The sequence below is a fragment of the Aristolochia californica genome, unplaced genomic scaffold (genome assembly GCF_029961685.1).
Source record: "Aristolochia californica isolate CCGP_79_NKW_82.1479 unplaced genomic scaffold, dmAriCali1.0.hap1 SCAF_16, whole genome shotgun sequence".
In the NCBI taxonomy this organism is placed as follows: domain Eukaryota; kingdom Viridiplantae; phylum Streptophyta; class Magnoliopsida; order Piperales; family Aristolochiaceae; genus Aristolochia; species Aristolochia californica.
In genome coordinates, this window is record NW_027181837.1 from 816551 (window position 1) to 832018 (window position 15468).

Consider the following 15468-nt stretch of genomic DNA (forward strand, 5'->3'; position numbering starts at 1 on the left):
ATACATTTCCTTCACTTCTGGGTTCTGCATCAGAAGCCTGCGGTTCAACCACTGATAATAACATATCTGTTGCAAATTGCTCAATATTTTGAGATGTGTAAGCAATCAGGTATAGTTTGTTCGCTACCTGTGTAAACAGTCACAAAGCAAGAACAGCATGAGATAACCATAAAATACAGGTCAAAAGTCAGAAGTTAATAATTACAGAAAAAATGCAAAGTACAGACCACATACCAGTCGAATAGCCTTTGCTCGAACATCATCTTGAGAATGAATAGCACACTGCCATTGAAAGACAAATATCTATATTAGTTTTCAAACATAACATCAATTTGACTATCAGCCCACCCAGATCAACAATCTGAACCACAGACATAATATGAGATGAAAGCCAATTGTACTACACCAAGATGCCTGCAACCTTAAAACTTCCATCACAGACATCAAAGGATCCGACTTGGGACAAAAGAATGCTACCATTTTATGATTTGAAGAGGAGACAACAGAGTGAGAGAGAGAGAGAGAAAGAGAAATACTTTCAGAGCTATATCCAAGCAAGACTGCCGAATTGTTGGGCGCCCTAAGATCAAGCTCCACACAGCACCAAGGCCTTGAGTAACACGATCCCCTTCACGTACGTCTTTGTCACATGAATCTGAGTGACAAAGATCCTCTAACAATTTCAAAGCAGAATCGGGCAGAAGTGGAACTTCACCAAGGAGCCGGCTAAAGGATTTATCTGAGGCTGGTAATGAATCTCGCAGGGACTTTGCCTACATCAAAATAACAGTCAACACATAAGCAAAACTGCTTGTATTTTTTTACTGTTAAAAAACATTTAAAGTTTGCATCAATGCATACCACAGTTAAAAGGAACTTCTCATAAAGAATGGCAGCATGTTCATCCGATTCAGATATCATGAGACCGTAAAGGTGATATAAAACATCCATAGCAAGCTCATGCCCCTGCAGAGAGAAATAATAAGCAAATTTCAACAGAAACAAACAATTTTAAAACAATCAGAATTGAAGCAGCACTCCAAAGTATTCCAAGTGAGAACCTAATAAGACAGAGCATACAGCATAGGGAAATGCAAAACATTTGATGAACTCCTAATAAGACCAACTCATAGTAAACTAGACCCAATATTAATACATAAAAAAGTATGCCACATCATTTAATTTGAATTGAAAACAATATACTAACAATGCAGTTAATATTTTAGGGGGGTTAGTCAACATGAACCAGGAGATGAAGTTCATTCTGATTACTTAGGTTATTCAAAGAAGCCGTTAGTGGTGCACCAGCACTGGCTTCAACTGAATGAAGCCAGTGATCTGGATGAAGCCACCCCAGGCTTAAATCGTGGAATTGGGAATCCGCCCATTTTTGTGAGTCATCCACTTGAAGCCATCGGGACTCGTCTCTTCCTCCCGAAATTTTTTTTTTCTTCTCCAGCTCTCTTCTCCCTCTCGGCTTCTTTGTCTGCGCACTCTCTCTTCACCCCCTCGCACTTCCTTCTCCCTCTCGGCCTCCCTCTCGCTGCTCTCCTCCTCTCTCTCTCTCTCTCTCTCTCTCTCTCTCTCTCTCTCTCTCTCTCTCTCTCTCTCGCATTTGCTCTCCCTCTCGCTGCTCTCTTTTCTCCTAAAAATCCTACTAATTTCCTTCGATTTCCCCCATTTCAGTTTCGATTTTCTTCGATTTCCCTTGATTTCCCCAATCGGCATCAATTAATTCCACTTAGTTTTTACTCTACTCTGTCAAATTAAACAAAGAGACTAGGCTCTCGAGGTAAAGATAATCAGCAACCTCAAGATTTGGAGCTGCGGAATGATGCCCACAACGGTGGGATTTGAGGAAGTAGCAGTTGGTGGCGAGCAAACTTGATTGTAGCCTTCTGCTTTAAAACGTTCTTTCTTCTCGTGTTTTTGAGGGCAGATTGCTGAGCTTCTTCGTGAGAAAAGTTGAGTTTTATTATATGATGGAAACGGAACAACAGTAGTGACAATAAAATCAAATCCTTGAATAGAATAATTTTTTTTTAAAAGGATGTATATATTAACAAAAGAACAAAGAATTACAGAGGGACAGGGAACAATTCCCTAATAACAAGATATTGTAAGGAAGCTCCTGACTTGGCAAGCACATCTACCACCGAGTTAGCAGATCTCAAAATGTGAGACCAAATACAAGAAAATTGAGAAGAAATTTCAAGGATTTCCTGCAAGGAATCCCAATGGCGTCATGGGGGGGAGGAAACCTTATCACACCAACCAATAACCACCTCGAATCCCCCTCAATGTGAATAGGACTACTGTAATGGTCACGGTAAACAAAGCCCATTGAGAAGACCTTGAATTTCTGCCGTCGTTGAATCAACAATGCCAAGTGGACCAACATATGATAAACATTGATTGCCTGAAGGATCTGAGATAACACCACCAAAACCTGCCTTTCCAGGATTACCCTGGGAGGAACCATCAAAATTTAACTTAAGGAAACCAAACTCTGGGGGGTCCATTCTTGCATGACCAGGGTCTTGATCCCACACCTCATATTTTCAACAGTGTTCCAATTATCACGGATGGATGAACTAGCAAAGGAGGAGAAAGGCCTCTTAGTATGGAGCCAAGTAGAGATCTGGCCATTCACACAATTTGCCACTCTAGTCACAGAGTTACTTCTAGTATCAAAACGCCTCCGGTTACGTTCATTCCAAATCCCCCACGGAATAAAACCAGTGCATGCAGAAATCAGAAGCTTCCCAAGCCCAGAGAGGGGAGTACCAATGAGCATCTTACTAAAAGAAATCAGATTCACTGACATACGGAATTTTAAACCCGTCTTACTGAGAATGGAAGACCATACCCTCCATGAAAACAAGCAGTGAAGCAAAATGTGGTTGACCGATTCAACCTCAGAGTTGCATAGGGGGCAGAGAGGGTCAATTGTTGGATGACCTCTTCTTCTGAGCAAGAGTATCTTTCCATGGTAAGCACTCCAAACAAAAAAATTTATCTTTGGCAGGACATAGAGACGCCATGAAAAAAGAACCTCATGATCCCTTTGGTTTGTATGCCAACCGTTGATGAAGTTGTAAGCAGAGGATACTATGAAGATACCACTTTTATCAGGCCACCATATCATCTTATCCGCAATTAAAGGCCTCAGTCTGTAGGTTTGTACAGATTCCATCAACCTACTTGCCTCCAGAGCCTCGGTATCAGAGAGACCCCTTCTAGGGTGTAAGTTCAATCCATTATCTTCAAAAGCATCAGCAACCGATATATCCTTTTGCAGAGATAGGAGGAGAAGGTTCCTGTAAGTTGACTGTAAAGGCACTTCACCCGTCCACCAGTCCTCTCAAAACTTTAAAGATCTTCCATTACCAAATAGAAATTTGTTTTAGTTCTTCTCATAATATCACAGATCCGTCAAAGTTCAACATGTTACTGTTATTTCTGTATTTGGCCATTTGGATTCGAGTATGTTAAGCACCAAAATATACCACAAAAGAAGTTACAGTCATTTTTTTTATGGTAACATCCTCCATCTTGGATAGGAAATTCATAACGGGGTGTTTGCAAAGATGTTGTTTCTATGTGACAAGCTAGATGTTGTTCTGGTTCATAGATTTGAAAATTCCACTCCCCCAACAACAACTAGTAGGCACAACCACCCATGTTTAGTCAGCTAAAAAGCATCAATACTGACAACAGTGATAAAGATATTTCCATGCCATGACACTATCATCGGTCTTTTGATTGGATGTTTAGGATCTTTGCAACTCTTGAGTTGATAGTGACACTTCAGAACTCTAAACACCCCCTTCAGTTCCAAATAGATTTTTCAAATTCTCCACAAATATGGATGACTTCTCAGTAAAACGGGACTTTTAGTTTTACCAGATCATGAATTCAAGAAACAACATTGCCTTAAAAAAAGTTTAAAAAACTGAAGGACCAACCAATATTTAGGCTGAAACTTGGATCTATTCTCTTCTTTTATTAGCAGGCATATCAGAGTTATAGGCAGAAATCTTAATGTTTGGGACCTTATCAGCTACTCGTGACAGACACAAAACACCTATACCTATCATCAAAAGGTGGATGTATCATTTTCAACCTATCTTCAGAGAAGGGTGAAGATTCCTTTTTTTTAAAAAAAAAATATGAGAAGGGAAGAAATTTAACATTTGAAAAAAAAAGCTAAAAAGAAATAATTGTTTTAAAGTTTCTACTAGCAAATTTAATTAGTTCTCAAGCAAAAACTAAAAACAAGCAATCATTTGGAATTTCTATTTGGAGCCATTTCCCTACAGATAATCACCATTTAAATAGTTAAGAGTTCCATACTTTTTTTTTTCTTCTTGAGAATTAGAACAAATTTGCATAGAAAGAAAAGAAAAAAATATTACAGGAATCCAAGGGACCAAGACAAGAAGCATCTTGCATCAATAGACTTGCTCAGATAAACTTCAATGTTCTATGGTAGAAAAAAGAAATGATCAAGTTTTCTTCATTAACCTCCTTTATTGTTCTGAAAGATTTACCAAACTTCATTGTTTGAATAGCTACATATTTTACTACTCAACGAGGAAAGACCCCAAGGAGACCAGAAATTAAATGCCCTCACAAGGAAACATACCTTATGTTGCTGGTAGTCCAAAATAATATGCTTTTGCAACAACTCAACAACATCATCATCAGTGCCATTCTGCCATACAAATAAAGACTCCAAAGTAAGTCTATGTACAACATATTGAAACAAAACCTCACAAGAAAACTAGGAATGAGATAAATAAGAAACATTGGCATTTTGCAATATTTGCCTGTCTAACTAAGCGAGCAAGTAATGCCTGCCGCATGTGAAAAGAACCAGTAGCTTGGATATCCTTGTATGCTTCAACTATTCGGCAAGCTGCCATCTTGATTGAAGATCTTTTCTCTTCATCACTCAACTCCACAAAAGATGGGACTGATGGCAAATCCTGAGATATCTCTTCAGACAGAGTGTTGCTGGAGGCGGGTGAAGACTGGTGATCAGATTCTGGCGTAGAGACATCCATACCATCTGCTCTGGTTCCATCTGATGATATAGAAGACGCCACTTCATCTTGATCAACAACTCGAACAGAGGAGACCAGTCGATCAACAGGTGTTTGAACATCTATAGAGGACTCTGCTTCCTTTGCATTATCACAACTTTCTAAATTTTCTACAGAAGAAGGAATTTCAGCTTGAGGAGACACTGGACTTTCTGTCACCTCCAAATCAGTCGCATTATCGACCTTTGTCCCGATAGAAACTGAAGGGACTCCATATGAATCATATGGACCATCAGGTCCAGATAGCAAGTCACCAGCATCCTCAAATTTCATGGAGCCCATTTGTACTCCAAGTGGCCCAACCACACGGCGGGGATCAAAGCGACGAGGATCCTAGAGATGATGTAGGCTGAAGTATAAGCAGCAGTAAAAATTGGAGGAGAATGGTCTAATTTGTAGTATAAGTAAAAAAGATATTAGTGATGTATATTGTATACCCTTCGTGGATCCCTCTTTAACTCAGCTGAAGCATTAGAAATTGAGGACACGTCAGAGGTTGATGTATTCATCCCTGTAGCAGAAGTCAAAGAAGACACAGCAACTGATGATATGAGACCTGGAGGTTGGAGAGGAACTGTTTGGGGAGCAGCAGGTGGGGCAACAACTTGAGACATTGCTTGAGATGGCAAAGGGAAGTTTCCAAGCCTGGCAGACAAGGGTGGCGGACTGCGTGGCAAGTGTTTCATATTAGCTATAACAATATCAGCCATTAGGTCAGGCTGGATGGTTGAGATTAATATCTCAAGTGACTGGAATCCTCTTTCTCCCTCTGCCAATAGAGCACCAATCATCATGATCATTTGTTCAGCTGGAGTCAAATCATTCCCTGGTAAAGGCACTTTGGCAGAAACTCCATTCGCTGAAAAATCATCCTGTGCAGCATATCGAGCCCTTTTTGAAGGCATTTCATCAGTAATATCAAGGCCCTCTGCATCTGAAATCAAAGATTTCTTCCGTACCATCTCTCCAGGTACTGGTGCCGGTCCTGATGACGGCTCCTCCTGATGATCAACATCATAGATTGAAATTTGATAGAAATCAGTAATAAAACATAAGTGAAAGCCGTTTAAAAAAAAAACATTGGTGAAATCAACCAAATTTCTTCAACAAAATTTAAGTTACCCTGACATATCGAGTATCACGAGAGGCACGATCGGTACTTTTCAACATTTTGTCAACTTGACGGATAACTTGATCAGCTGCATCCCCAGCGTTCATTGCTCGTAACACCCTAATCAACCTTTCTCGTGACTGGCAAATATGTAAAAAAACAAATGATGAGTTACGTGACACATTTATTATGTTACCAGAGATTTCAAGGCTATTATGTAAGTTGACTAATTATTTCCAACTAGAATTACTTATCTTTCACACCCCCAAATATCATAAATAAATAAATAAAGAGAGGTCCAGAGAAACTCCCAGAGAGAAACAAAACAGTTTACCTCCATCATGGCAGGATGAGTACACCTCAAGAAACCTAGAAAGGCAGTCCTCAAAGAATATTGGATACTTGCAGTATGACCTCCTTTTTGAGTCTCAAAATTAGGATCAAACTCAAGTAAGGCAGGGAGTACAGTATTGTAATGGAAAGGCCTCTTTCTGGCAATGGATGAAAGACTGACACAACAAAAAAAGAACATCAGCTCAAGAAATACTTTTTTGTCAGTTAAAAATGAAATTAAAATATTAATTAGCACACGATTTTTTCTGAAGAATGGTTATAAGACTTTACTTAATTGGAACAAAAGGAATAAGAAGAACTAGACAGAACACAATAGCACACAATTCACAAGACAAAGAACAAAAATGGATTTTCTCTATTCCTTCTCCTTTTATTCAAAGATAATGCTTCTTTATTGCTAGCAATACAGAACAGCCAAAATCTATGAAACAGAAGTAAATCCATACTCAAGGCACATTATTTCACAACAATACATTTCCCAGTATAACCTAGAGAATCCAGGATAGCACCAATGGACTCTTGACACATATTTTCAGCATATTCAAGCTCAATAGGTTCACATATTTAGTAGGCGAACTCTATGGTAGATTGTTTGGCAGGGCAAGGTGTTTCCTTATGTTATCTTTGTTGTGCTAGAATCTTTTTCATTTTATGCTCAATGATTGTATTTTTTGCTTTATGTATTTGTTTGAGGCGGATTCTTGCTTAGGCCTCTTTTTTGAAAATGGCAAATTTTTATTAACAAAAAAGGAAGGGAGATGAAGGGGGTACAGTCCCCTACAAAAAAAAATCTGGAAATACCAGACTTTGCTAGCCTATCAGCCAAATGATTAGCTGAGTGTAAGGCCTAGACTTTCTTAGGCCTCTTTTCTTCTCTCATAATGAAATCCTCACCATTCTAAAAAAGGCAAAACTGTAATTTAAATCCACCTTAGAGTTAAATTTACACAAACGACTTTTACCCGACTTAGGTGAGATCTATACATTAAGCCGTTAGGCTTTTGAAGCACAAAGGGAAACCTTTAAAAGGATAAAGCTTCTCAACAAGAAAAAAGTATTAGGCAGTTCACACTTTATGCCCCTATAAAACCCGATAGAGACCTTTAGACATTAAATATTTATCTCTGTGACAATATTTGTGTCATTTGCATTCAAAGAAAAAACCATACGTATGTATAGCAGAACACAGTTAACGCTCACATCTTCCAAGCTTCATTAAATAATTTGCCAGATCACAGTAGAGACAGTAAAATGATGGTCTGCCAACATCCAATACATTCTCAAATCTCAATTAAACCAAATGCACTCATGATCTTAATTCTTAATCGCCAAGAAGATTGCACACGACTCCACACACATATGATTTGCACTCGTTGAACTGCATGTTATGTGGACCAATTTATACCAAGATATAGAGAGACCGTTCAGATAAAATAATTGAAACATGCAAATAATTGTCCAACATAATTAGCTAAATGAGTCAAAATTATCAGGGATAGATTAGGTTTAAAACTAAAGTTTTGATTGCAACAAAATCACCACAATGCAACAAATGAAGATATAACCCAAACAAACATGCACTTGAAGGTCCATTACAAGTAACAAGACAAAAACTAACATGTGATACTACTCAACAGATATGACAGACTACTCTTTCAAATGAAGAGAGGGTCTTTTTTCCTTTAAAGAGAGAAAAAATTATATTAAGAGAGTTCCCAGAGGAGAAAAGTACAAGAACATAGGTACAGCCAATGAAACACAATGAAATAGAGCTGTCGGCTCCCATAGCGAACCAGGGTTATGCAAGCAGTAATATAGTTCCCCACAACAAGGTGTCAACAAGAAGCTCTACTACAAGCCAGGGAATTGAGTGCCCCTAGCGGTTCTCATGGTCTGAATCCAAGTGATGATCAAGGAATGGCAAATGCCATTGATTGGGTTGGGGTCCATTGAGTCCCCATTTGATGTATCTGCCAACATATAGCCTCAAACCCTGGAGGAGGGCCCTTGATTCTGCCTCCACAGAGTCACAATAACCAAAGGGAGCAAAGCAGACTAGGTGATATTTCCCAATTTCCCATCAATCTCCAATCACACCAACCCCACCTTCCAAGCCAAGATTACTTTCAAAGTTGCCACAAAGTTAGGCTTAAGCTTATTGCCCAAGGAAGGTACCAATTGACAAGGTATCAATATTATAGTCAATAAGACCAGCAACCCGTCTCCAATTTTCTGGTAACAAAACCAAGCAAGTGTATAAGGTAGGGGGAGCTTGGTGATCTAGGATAAGAAGCTATGAAATGCCTTTTCAACAGAGCTACCCACTGGCTTGCATTGTTGGCTAAAAACCACATATCTCTCTTCCAAAAAGTACCTGAAGACCTCCACAACCATGAGGAGCCAAAAAACTTTATGCTCAGTTATCTAAATGGAATAACCACAGAGTTGTTGCAGTCAATGAAGCAACAATATAGAGATAATTTTGTGACAGTACAAAATATGTATTTCAATAAATTGATAATAATGCAAATATATAAAATAAAAACACATATAGAAAAGAACCAGATAAATTTTAGTTGATCAATCCAAAAGCTAGGCACAACACAAGTTGATGATGAAGAACTATGACTTTTCTCTTTCTTGGTACTGAAGAATAATGCCGCAGTCATAAAAGAGTAAAATAGTATCCTAAAGACTGCAAGCACATGATTCAATTAAAATGATTATCATCGTTTTCTTCAACAAAGCCTTGTCCCATTAAAGTCAGGTAGCCATATGAACTTTTCGCCTCCAAATATTTTAATGACAACACTTTATCAATCAATTTTTTTTTTTTGTTTTGAATTGCATGAACTTCATTTTACCTATCAGAAACAATGCTGAACATCAGGACCCACTGGAGGTAGAGTGTTACGTATGACTTTTTAGGCCAAATTATTTGGATTTTTTCTACCCCTTTACGCATTGTAATTCATCTGACGTGGAACTTCATGACTATTTAGTCAGTAATGTCCCCTTGTGGCAAAGGGTGATTCCCCGGTGGTTTAGCTCATGTTTGTCATCTGGCTTGTCATCTGGCAAGGTCCCTCCTCTGCAGTTTCTTTTTATTCATGATGAGGCAGATGAGTTATCTCAGCAAATTTAGGGTGAGTGGCTTCACACATTGTGCATCACAAATTGATTGGCAGATCTATTGGCAGTGCCTTTGCAGTCTTGTTGTGGGGGATTCCTTTGCAAGGTTCAGAAACCTGACCCCAAACTCCCGAAAAAAAAAAGAACAGGTTTGAAAAACTGACCCCATCCCTGTATCTCCACCTCGTCCCTGCCCCATATTTGATTCAGGTTTCAGAAAATCCGACTCAAAAAAACTCCCCAAAAAAACCTGAACAGGTATGGAAAAACAACCCCACCCCTGCCCCATTCCCCTTCCCTCAACCCCATCCCCTTATCCCCACCTCATCTCCGCCCCCTAACTGTCTTGTATCCTAGCCCCGTCCCGCATTTGGGGTATTTAATCCCAACAAATCGGGTTTGGGGAAACTCATTCCTGACTTGAAATTCGATGATTTTTTTCCCATGCCATCCCCAAGTGCAGGGTGACATGGGAACCCTATCCTGGATTGTTCAAGTCAGGCTACAAAACCTGACCTGTTGCCCACTTGTACGTGGGGAATTCTTTCCCATTTGATGCTCATCAATTATAACTCTTTTGTGGGTTTTCTGTACTTCTGATTGAGATGGGCTCTCACCTGGAGCTATCATCTTTCACACTCTTCTCCTTGTTTCCTTAATTAATTTTTCATCATACTAAAAAGAAAATAACATCATTGATGAGGGTAGAAAAAGCAATGTCACCTTTGGGGACCCTAACTATGATGGCTGGTCTCTCCCCCGCAAGTTGAAACATCTCAAAGTAAAGCTGAAATCATGGTCCTCGGAACGTCGCCTTGCTGCCTCCTCTCAGAAATCCTCTCTCCAGTCTCAGATTGCTGCTCTTGATATGGTTGAAGAACAAAGATGTCTTACTCATGCTGAGTTTTCTAACCGCGTCTCTCTTCAATGCAATTTTCAATCTATTCTGCACTCTGAAAGGGTTCAATGGAAGCAAAAAGCCCTCTTCAAGTGGTTGCTCGAGGGGGATGCTAACACAAAGTTCTTTCATGTCATCGCCTCGACCCGCAGGAGAACTAACCGGGTCACCTCCTTGTCCATTGACAACAAGGTTACCTTGGATAGGACCTCCATTACTGATGTTTTTCTCAGTTTCTTTGCAGATCTTTACAAAGAGGAGCACCACCACCGGCCCAGGCTCTCCATCCTTCACTTCTCTGTGATTTCCCCAATTCTGGCAAGTTTCATTGAGCTTCCTTTCTCTGACTTGGAGATTGAGGATGTTGTACTGGAACTCCCCCGGGATAAGGCCCCGAGGTCTGACGGATTCAACGGGGCATTCTACAAGGCTTGCTGGCCAGCTATGAGGTCAGACATCATTTCCATGGTCTGAAGCTTCTATGATCGTGGAATCACTTTTAAGAGTGTGGGTGTTTCTCTTATAGCTCTGGTCCCCAAGAAAACTAGTGTGGAGCCCCCTCAGGATTATCGATCGATCAGTCTCGTTTCAAGTACCTACAAGATCATTGCCCGCATCTTGGCTCATCGTCTCAAGGTTGTTCTACCTACCCTCATCGGGGCCAAAGTGTTTTTATCAAAGGCTGTGATATATTTGACTCAGCTATGGCCACACATGAAATTATGGATCATTTTGCCAAGATGGGCCGGCCACGTTTTGTCCTTAAGTTGGACCTCGAGAAGCCTTTCGACCGAGTTAGTTGGTCTCTCCTAGACGACATTATGCAGTGTATGGGCTTCGGAGACAAATGGAGATTTTGGATTCGCAGTTGTATCTCTTTAGCCTCTTATTCCTTGCTCCTCAATGGCACAGTCTATGGCTTCTTCTAGGGCACTTGAGGCATCCGTCATGGAGACCCCCTCTCCCCACTCCTCTTCAACATCATTGTTGAGTACTTATCCCCTATGTTCTATTCTGTCCGCAGCATTGGTTGGTCAAAGGCCGTCTACGAACAGAGTTGTTTTGACATCCCCTTGCTCCTATTCGTGGATTATGCCATTTGCTTCGGTGTCGGCACACTTGACCAAGTCTGCAACATTAAGGCCCTTCTCGGCCTTTTTGAGATCACTTCTGGTCAGAAAGTTAAGTGGGGAAAGTCAACCATCATGGGATATCACATTGACCCCCCTTGCTTCAAGTTATGATAGAGACTCTGAGATGTCCCATTGCGATTGCTCCTACATACTACCTGGGTCTTCCTCTTATTGACAGTAGACCCCGGATGGGTCTCTGGGCTCATGTGATTGAACAGCTTGAGCGACGCCTCTCCTCTTGGAAGGGTAGGATGCTCTCCAAGGTTGGTAGATTGATCTTCTTAAAACCATGCCTCGCGGGTATTCCTAACTACTTCCTCTCTTTCCTGCCTTGCCCCGCCTCTATTAGTCGGCGCATTGACATGATCAAGAGACGTTTTCTGTGGCGTGGCACTGGAAATGAGTTTCATTATCACCTTGACAATTGGGATGAAGTGCATAAGCCAAAATCTGTGGGTGGGCTCGGGATCAGGCACACCAAGGAAATGGGACATGCTCTATTGCTCAAGTGGTTTTGGAAGCCTAACTCTTCCTTAGGGGCTTCTTGGAAGCCAATGGTTACCTTCAAGCTTCGATGTCTTGATGATAGATGGATCATTGGCGGCAACTGACGTCATATCTCCCCCATCTAGAAGACCATGTTTCATTTGTTCTCCTCTTTCCACACTTCCATTCGGTTCTTTGTTGGAGATGGCTCCAGTCTGCGTTTCTGGACGGATTGGTGGTCGGGTGATGGCTCTCTTGCCTCGTCTTACCCACCACTGCAACTTATCTGTCTCTGACGCTTGGAAGAATGGCTCGTGGAATCTTTGCCTTAGATGCAGCCTTATTGATGAGGAAACCATTTCTGTTTGTAGCTTGATTGATAGTCTTAGTAGTGTTATGGTTCGCCCTCAGACGGCTGACCGGATGATTTGGCTCCCTGATGACAGCAGGCGATTCTCGGTCTCCTCGACCTACCATCATCTTATGAGATGGACCCGGCCTCCTGCCCCTGCTCTTGCCTGGCGCCTCTCAACCCCGGCCAAGGTGAAGTTTTTCCTTCCGAGTGCCTGCCACAATAAGATCCTTACTGCAGACAACCTTATTAGGCGTGGCAACACTACTCTCGATCCTCTCTACCCCTTCTACAAGATGGTGGTTGAAACTGTGAATCACCTCCTCCACTGTGACTTTGCCTAGAAGGTTTGGACCTACATGATTGACATCATGGGACTCAGCTTCTGCATCCCGCTTGACCTGAGCACCATGTGTCGTTTCTCTTTAGGAACCCACCTGGGCAAGCTTCTGTTGGCTGCCTGTATTGCTTTCATTCTCTGGTGCCTTTGGAATAAAAGGAACTCCAAACAGTTTGATTGTACTTTCCGCTCTACTACTGAGGTTTCCTTCACTGCCACTGGGCTCATATCTACTTGGATCCGCACCCGGAAAGAGTTTGCCTACCTCTCTTGTGCCCTAATCCGCACCAATTAGAAGATTATCGCTCCCTACTGCCCCCCGCCGAGTTGTTGTTTGAGAGCCTCCTCCCTCGGGATATTATAAGCTAAACTTTGATGGTAGCTCCTTTGGGAACCCGGGTTTGGCTGGGTTTAGTGGGGTATTTTTGATCTAGGGGGCACTGCCATCTTCTCTTACTCTGGCCCTCTCGGAATTGCCGACTCAACCACTGTTGAGCTCTCCGGTCTCCTTCACAGCTTACAAATATTTCAGAACCGCTTCAGTGGTCCCCTTATCGTGGAGGGAGACTCCAAGATTGTCATCGGAGGGTGCTCCACCTCATCTTTCCCCCCATGGCATCATTGGCAGATTGTTCTTGATATTTTGGACATTGTATCCACCATTTCTTGTACTTGGTCGCATGTACTTAGATCTGCCAATTCAGATGCTGATTTGTGCGCTAAATTAGGGAAGGTCTCCCATGATGTATCTTCTCTTTCTTTGAAATAAAATTATCAATATTTCAAAAAAAAAAAAAGGAAGGTCGAAAAAGAGTATAAATGGAGGCAAAATGGGCAAAAGTAGAACTAAGGGATTTAAAGTTTTGAAATAAAATCAGCATCATTTCAAAAAAAATAAAATTGATATAAAATAAAAGGCATCCCAATAAAATCTCTATTGTCAATTTATTTGACTGTTCTTGGTCTCTCATTCCGAGATCAGCAAATTATGTGGCTGATGTTTTAGCCAAGCAAGGAGCCTCCTTGCAATCTCTTCTTGTTAGGAGTTAGCTCCTCCTTTTTGTTCTCTTAATAAAATCACATTTCATTAAAAAAAAAAAAATCTCTATGTACTAAAGTCCTCCCAATGACAGTAAACTCTAAAAGTTGACTATCTAAAAGTAACAAATTAGAGAAGTTGCTAGTAAAGGTGGCCAACCAAATGGTAGTCTATGGCAGCAGCACTAAAAAGAGAATTCCAATGAGGAGTGCCAATGTTCAGAAATTGGAAGCCCACCCACCCCCCCACCCAAAGATCAAACTTTTCGTTTGGAGTCCAACTAGGGGCAGAATGTTACTTTTGATAACCTCACAAGAAAGGGACTGACAGTATCCAGCTCTGCCCGCACTAGTGTGTGGTACTCAAAATGAAACTATTGATCATTTCCTTGTCCACTAAAACATAAGGGTTCCTGCATTCAATTCCCATTTCTTTCAAATTTTACACGGAATTGCTGCTTCGCCCTCACATTCAGCAACCTCATTCACCAGCTAATTTATTGCCATCTGCCTCAAATTGAGAGGTTAATGTGGAAAATCATACTTGGCTTATGTACCTTGAAGAGTTTGGAGTCAAACGAAAAAGAGACTTTTAGGAGCAAGGCTTCCTCAATAGCAGAGCCACTGAAGACACCTTGTCTGTGATTACTTGGGTCTATGGTCTTGAGAAGCACAGCAATAGCAACAATTGCTTGGGGAAAGGGAGGGGGAACGAGAAGAGATTCTTGGAAGCTAGTCACAAATCTTTCATCACACAAGCAACCTGATTTTACTAGCAGGTCTCCTGTTCAAAAGTGCATTAAGTTTAACTTTGACAGCTATTCTTGGGGAAAACAGGGTCAACTGCTCTAGGCCTTGAGACTATAAGGATGCTACTTCTGCTAAGATCGTTGTTGTGCTTCATGCGTTGAAACTATCAATCTTATTTCTGTCACCTGAGAGGTGAAAGGCTGTGCAGCAGCGCCAAGGAGGCGTTGGAATGTCTTTTTTGAAAAAATTTACCTGTCTAAAAAATGTTGCATCTTAAATATATCCAAAAATAGTGTTGCCAAACATCTTATGAAGGAACGGATTTGCCAAATTTGGGTCTAAGGGCCATCTCAAGATAACTAACCAAGTTAGAGAGTTTCTTTCTCAACTAAAAAACCCAAGATTTTTCTACTTATTGATTCATGTAGGACTATTATTTAACACTCCCCCTCACCTGTGGTTCTCTTAATGGTTTCTACACTTAGATGGAAACCCAAGTACAAGAACATCCTCAGATACCATGTGAAGTTTCGGTACAAGGTCTACCCCAAAAAGATTAGCCAAGTTAAGAAACATTTTTTCTCAACTGTTAAAGCCAAGATCTTTCTACACATTGATCATGTGGGACTTTTCTTTAAAAGGGTTGATCAACTAACACTTTTTATCTAAATCAAACCTCCTTTTGCCTTGTATTTTTTTTGCTTGCACTTGCTGGCCCTTGATCTTTAACGAAATCACCATTCCAGAAAACTGCTCAAGGCCAAAA

The 15468-nt window shown here is 40.9% G+C and overlaps 1 protein-coding gene across 1 annotated transcript in view; it reads right to left on the reverse strand.

Annotated features, from left to right (window-relative positions):
* LOC137953130 (uncharacterized) overlaps nucleotides 1-15468 on the reverse strand; it is a 34174-nt gene that overhangs the window by 5663 nt on the left and 13043 nt on the right. The window contains exons 6-14 of the mRNA XM_068800364.1: nucleotides 6554-6728; nucleotides 6231-6359; nucleotides 5546-6109; nucleotides 4833-5441; nucleotides 4649-4717; nucleotides 862-966; nucleotides 537-773; nucleotides 235-282; nucleotides 5-127 (exon numbers count right to left, since the gene is read on the reverse strand). Of these exons, the coding sequence (XP_068656465.1) occupies nucleotides 5-127; nucleotides 235-282; nucleotides 537-773; nucleotides 862-966; nucleotides 4649-4717; nucleotides 4833-5441; nucleotides 5546-6109; nucleotides 6231-6359; nucleotides 6554-6728 (2059 nt within the window). The remainder of the gene's footprint in view (nucleotides 1-4; nucleotides 128-234; nucleotides 283-536; nucleotides 774-861; nucleotides 967-4648; nucleotides 4718-4832; nucleotides 5442-5545; nucleotides 6110-6230; nucleotides 6360-6553; nucleotides 6729-15468) is intronic.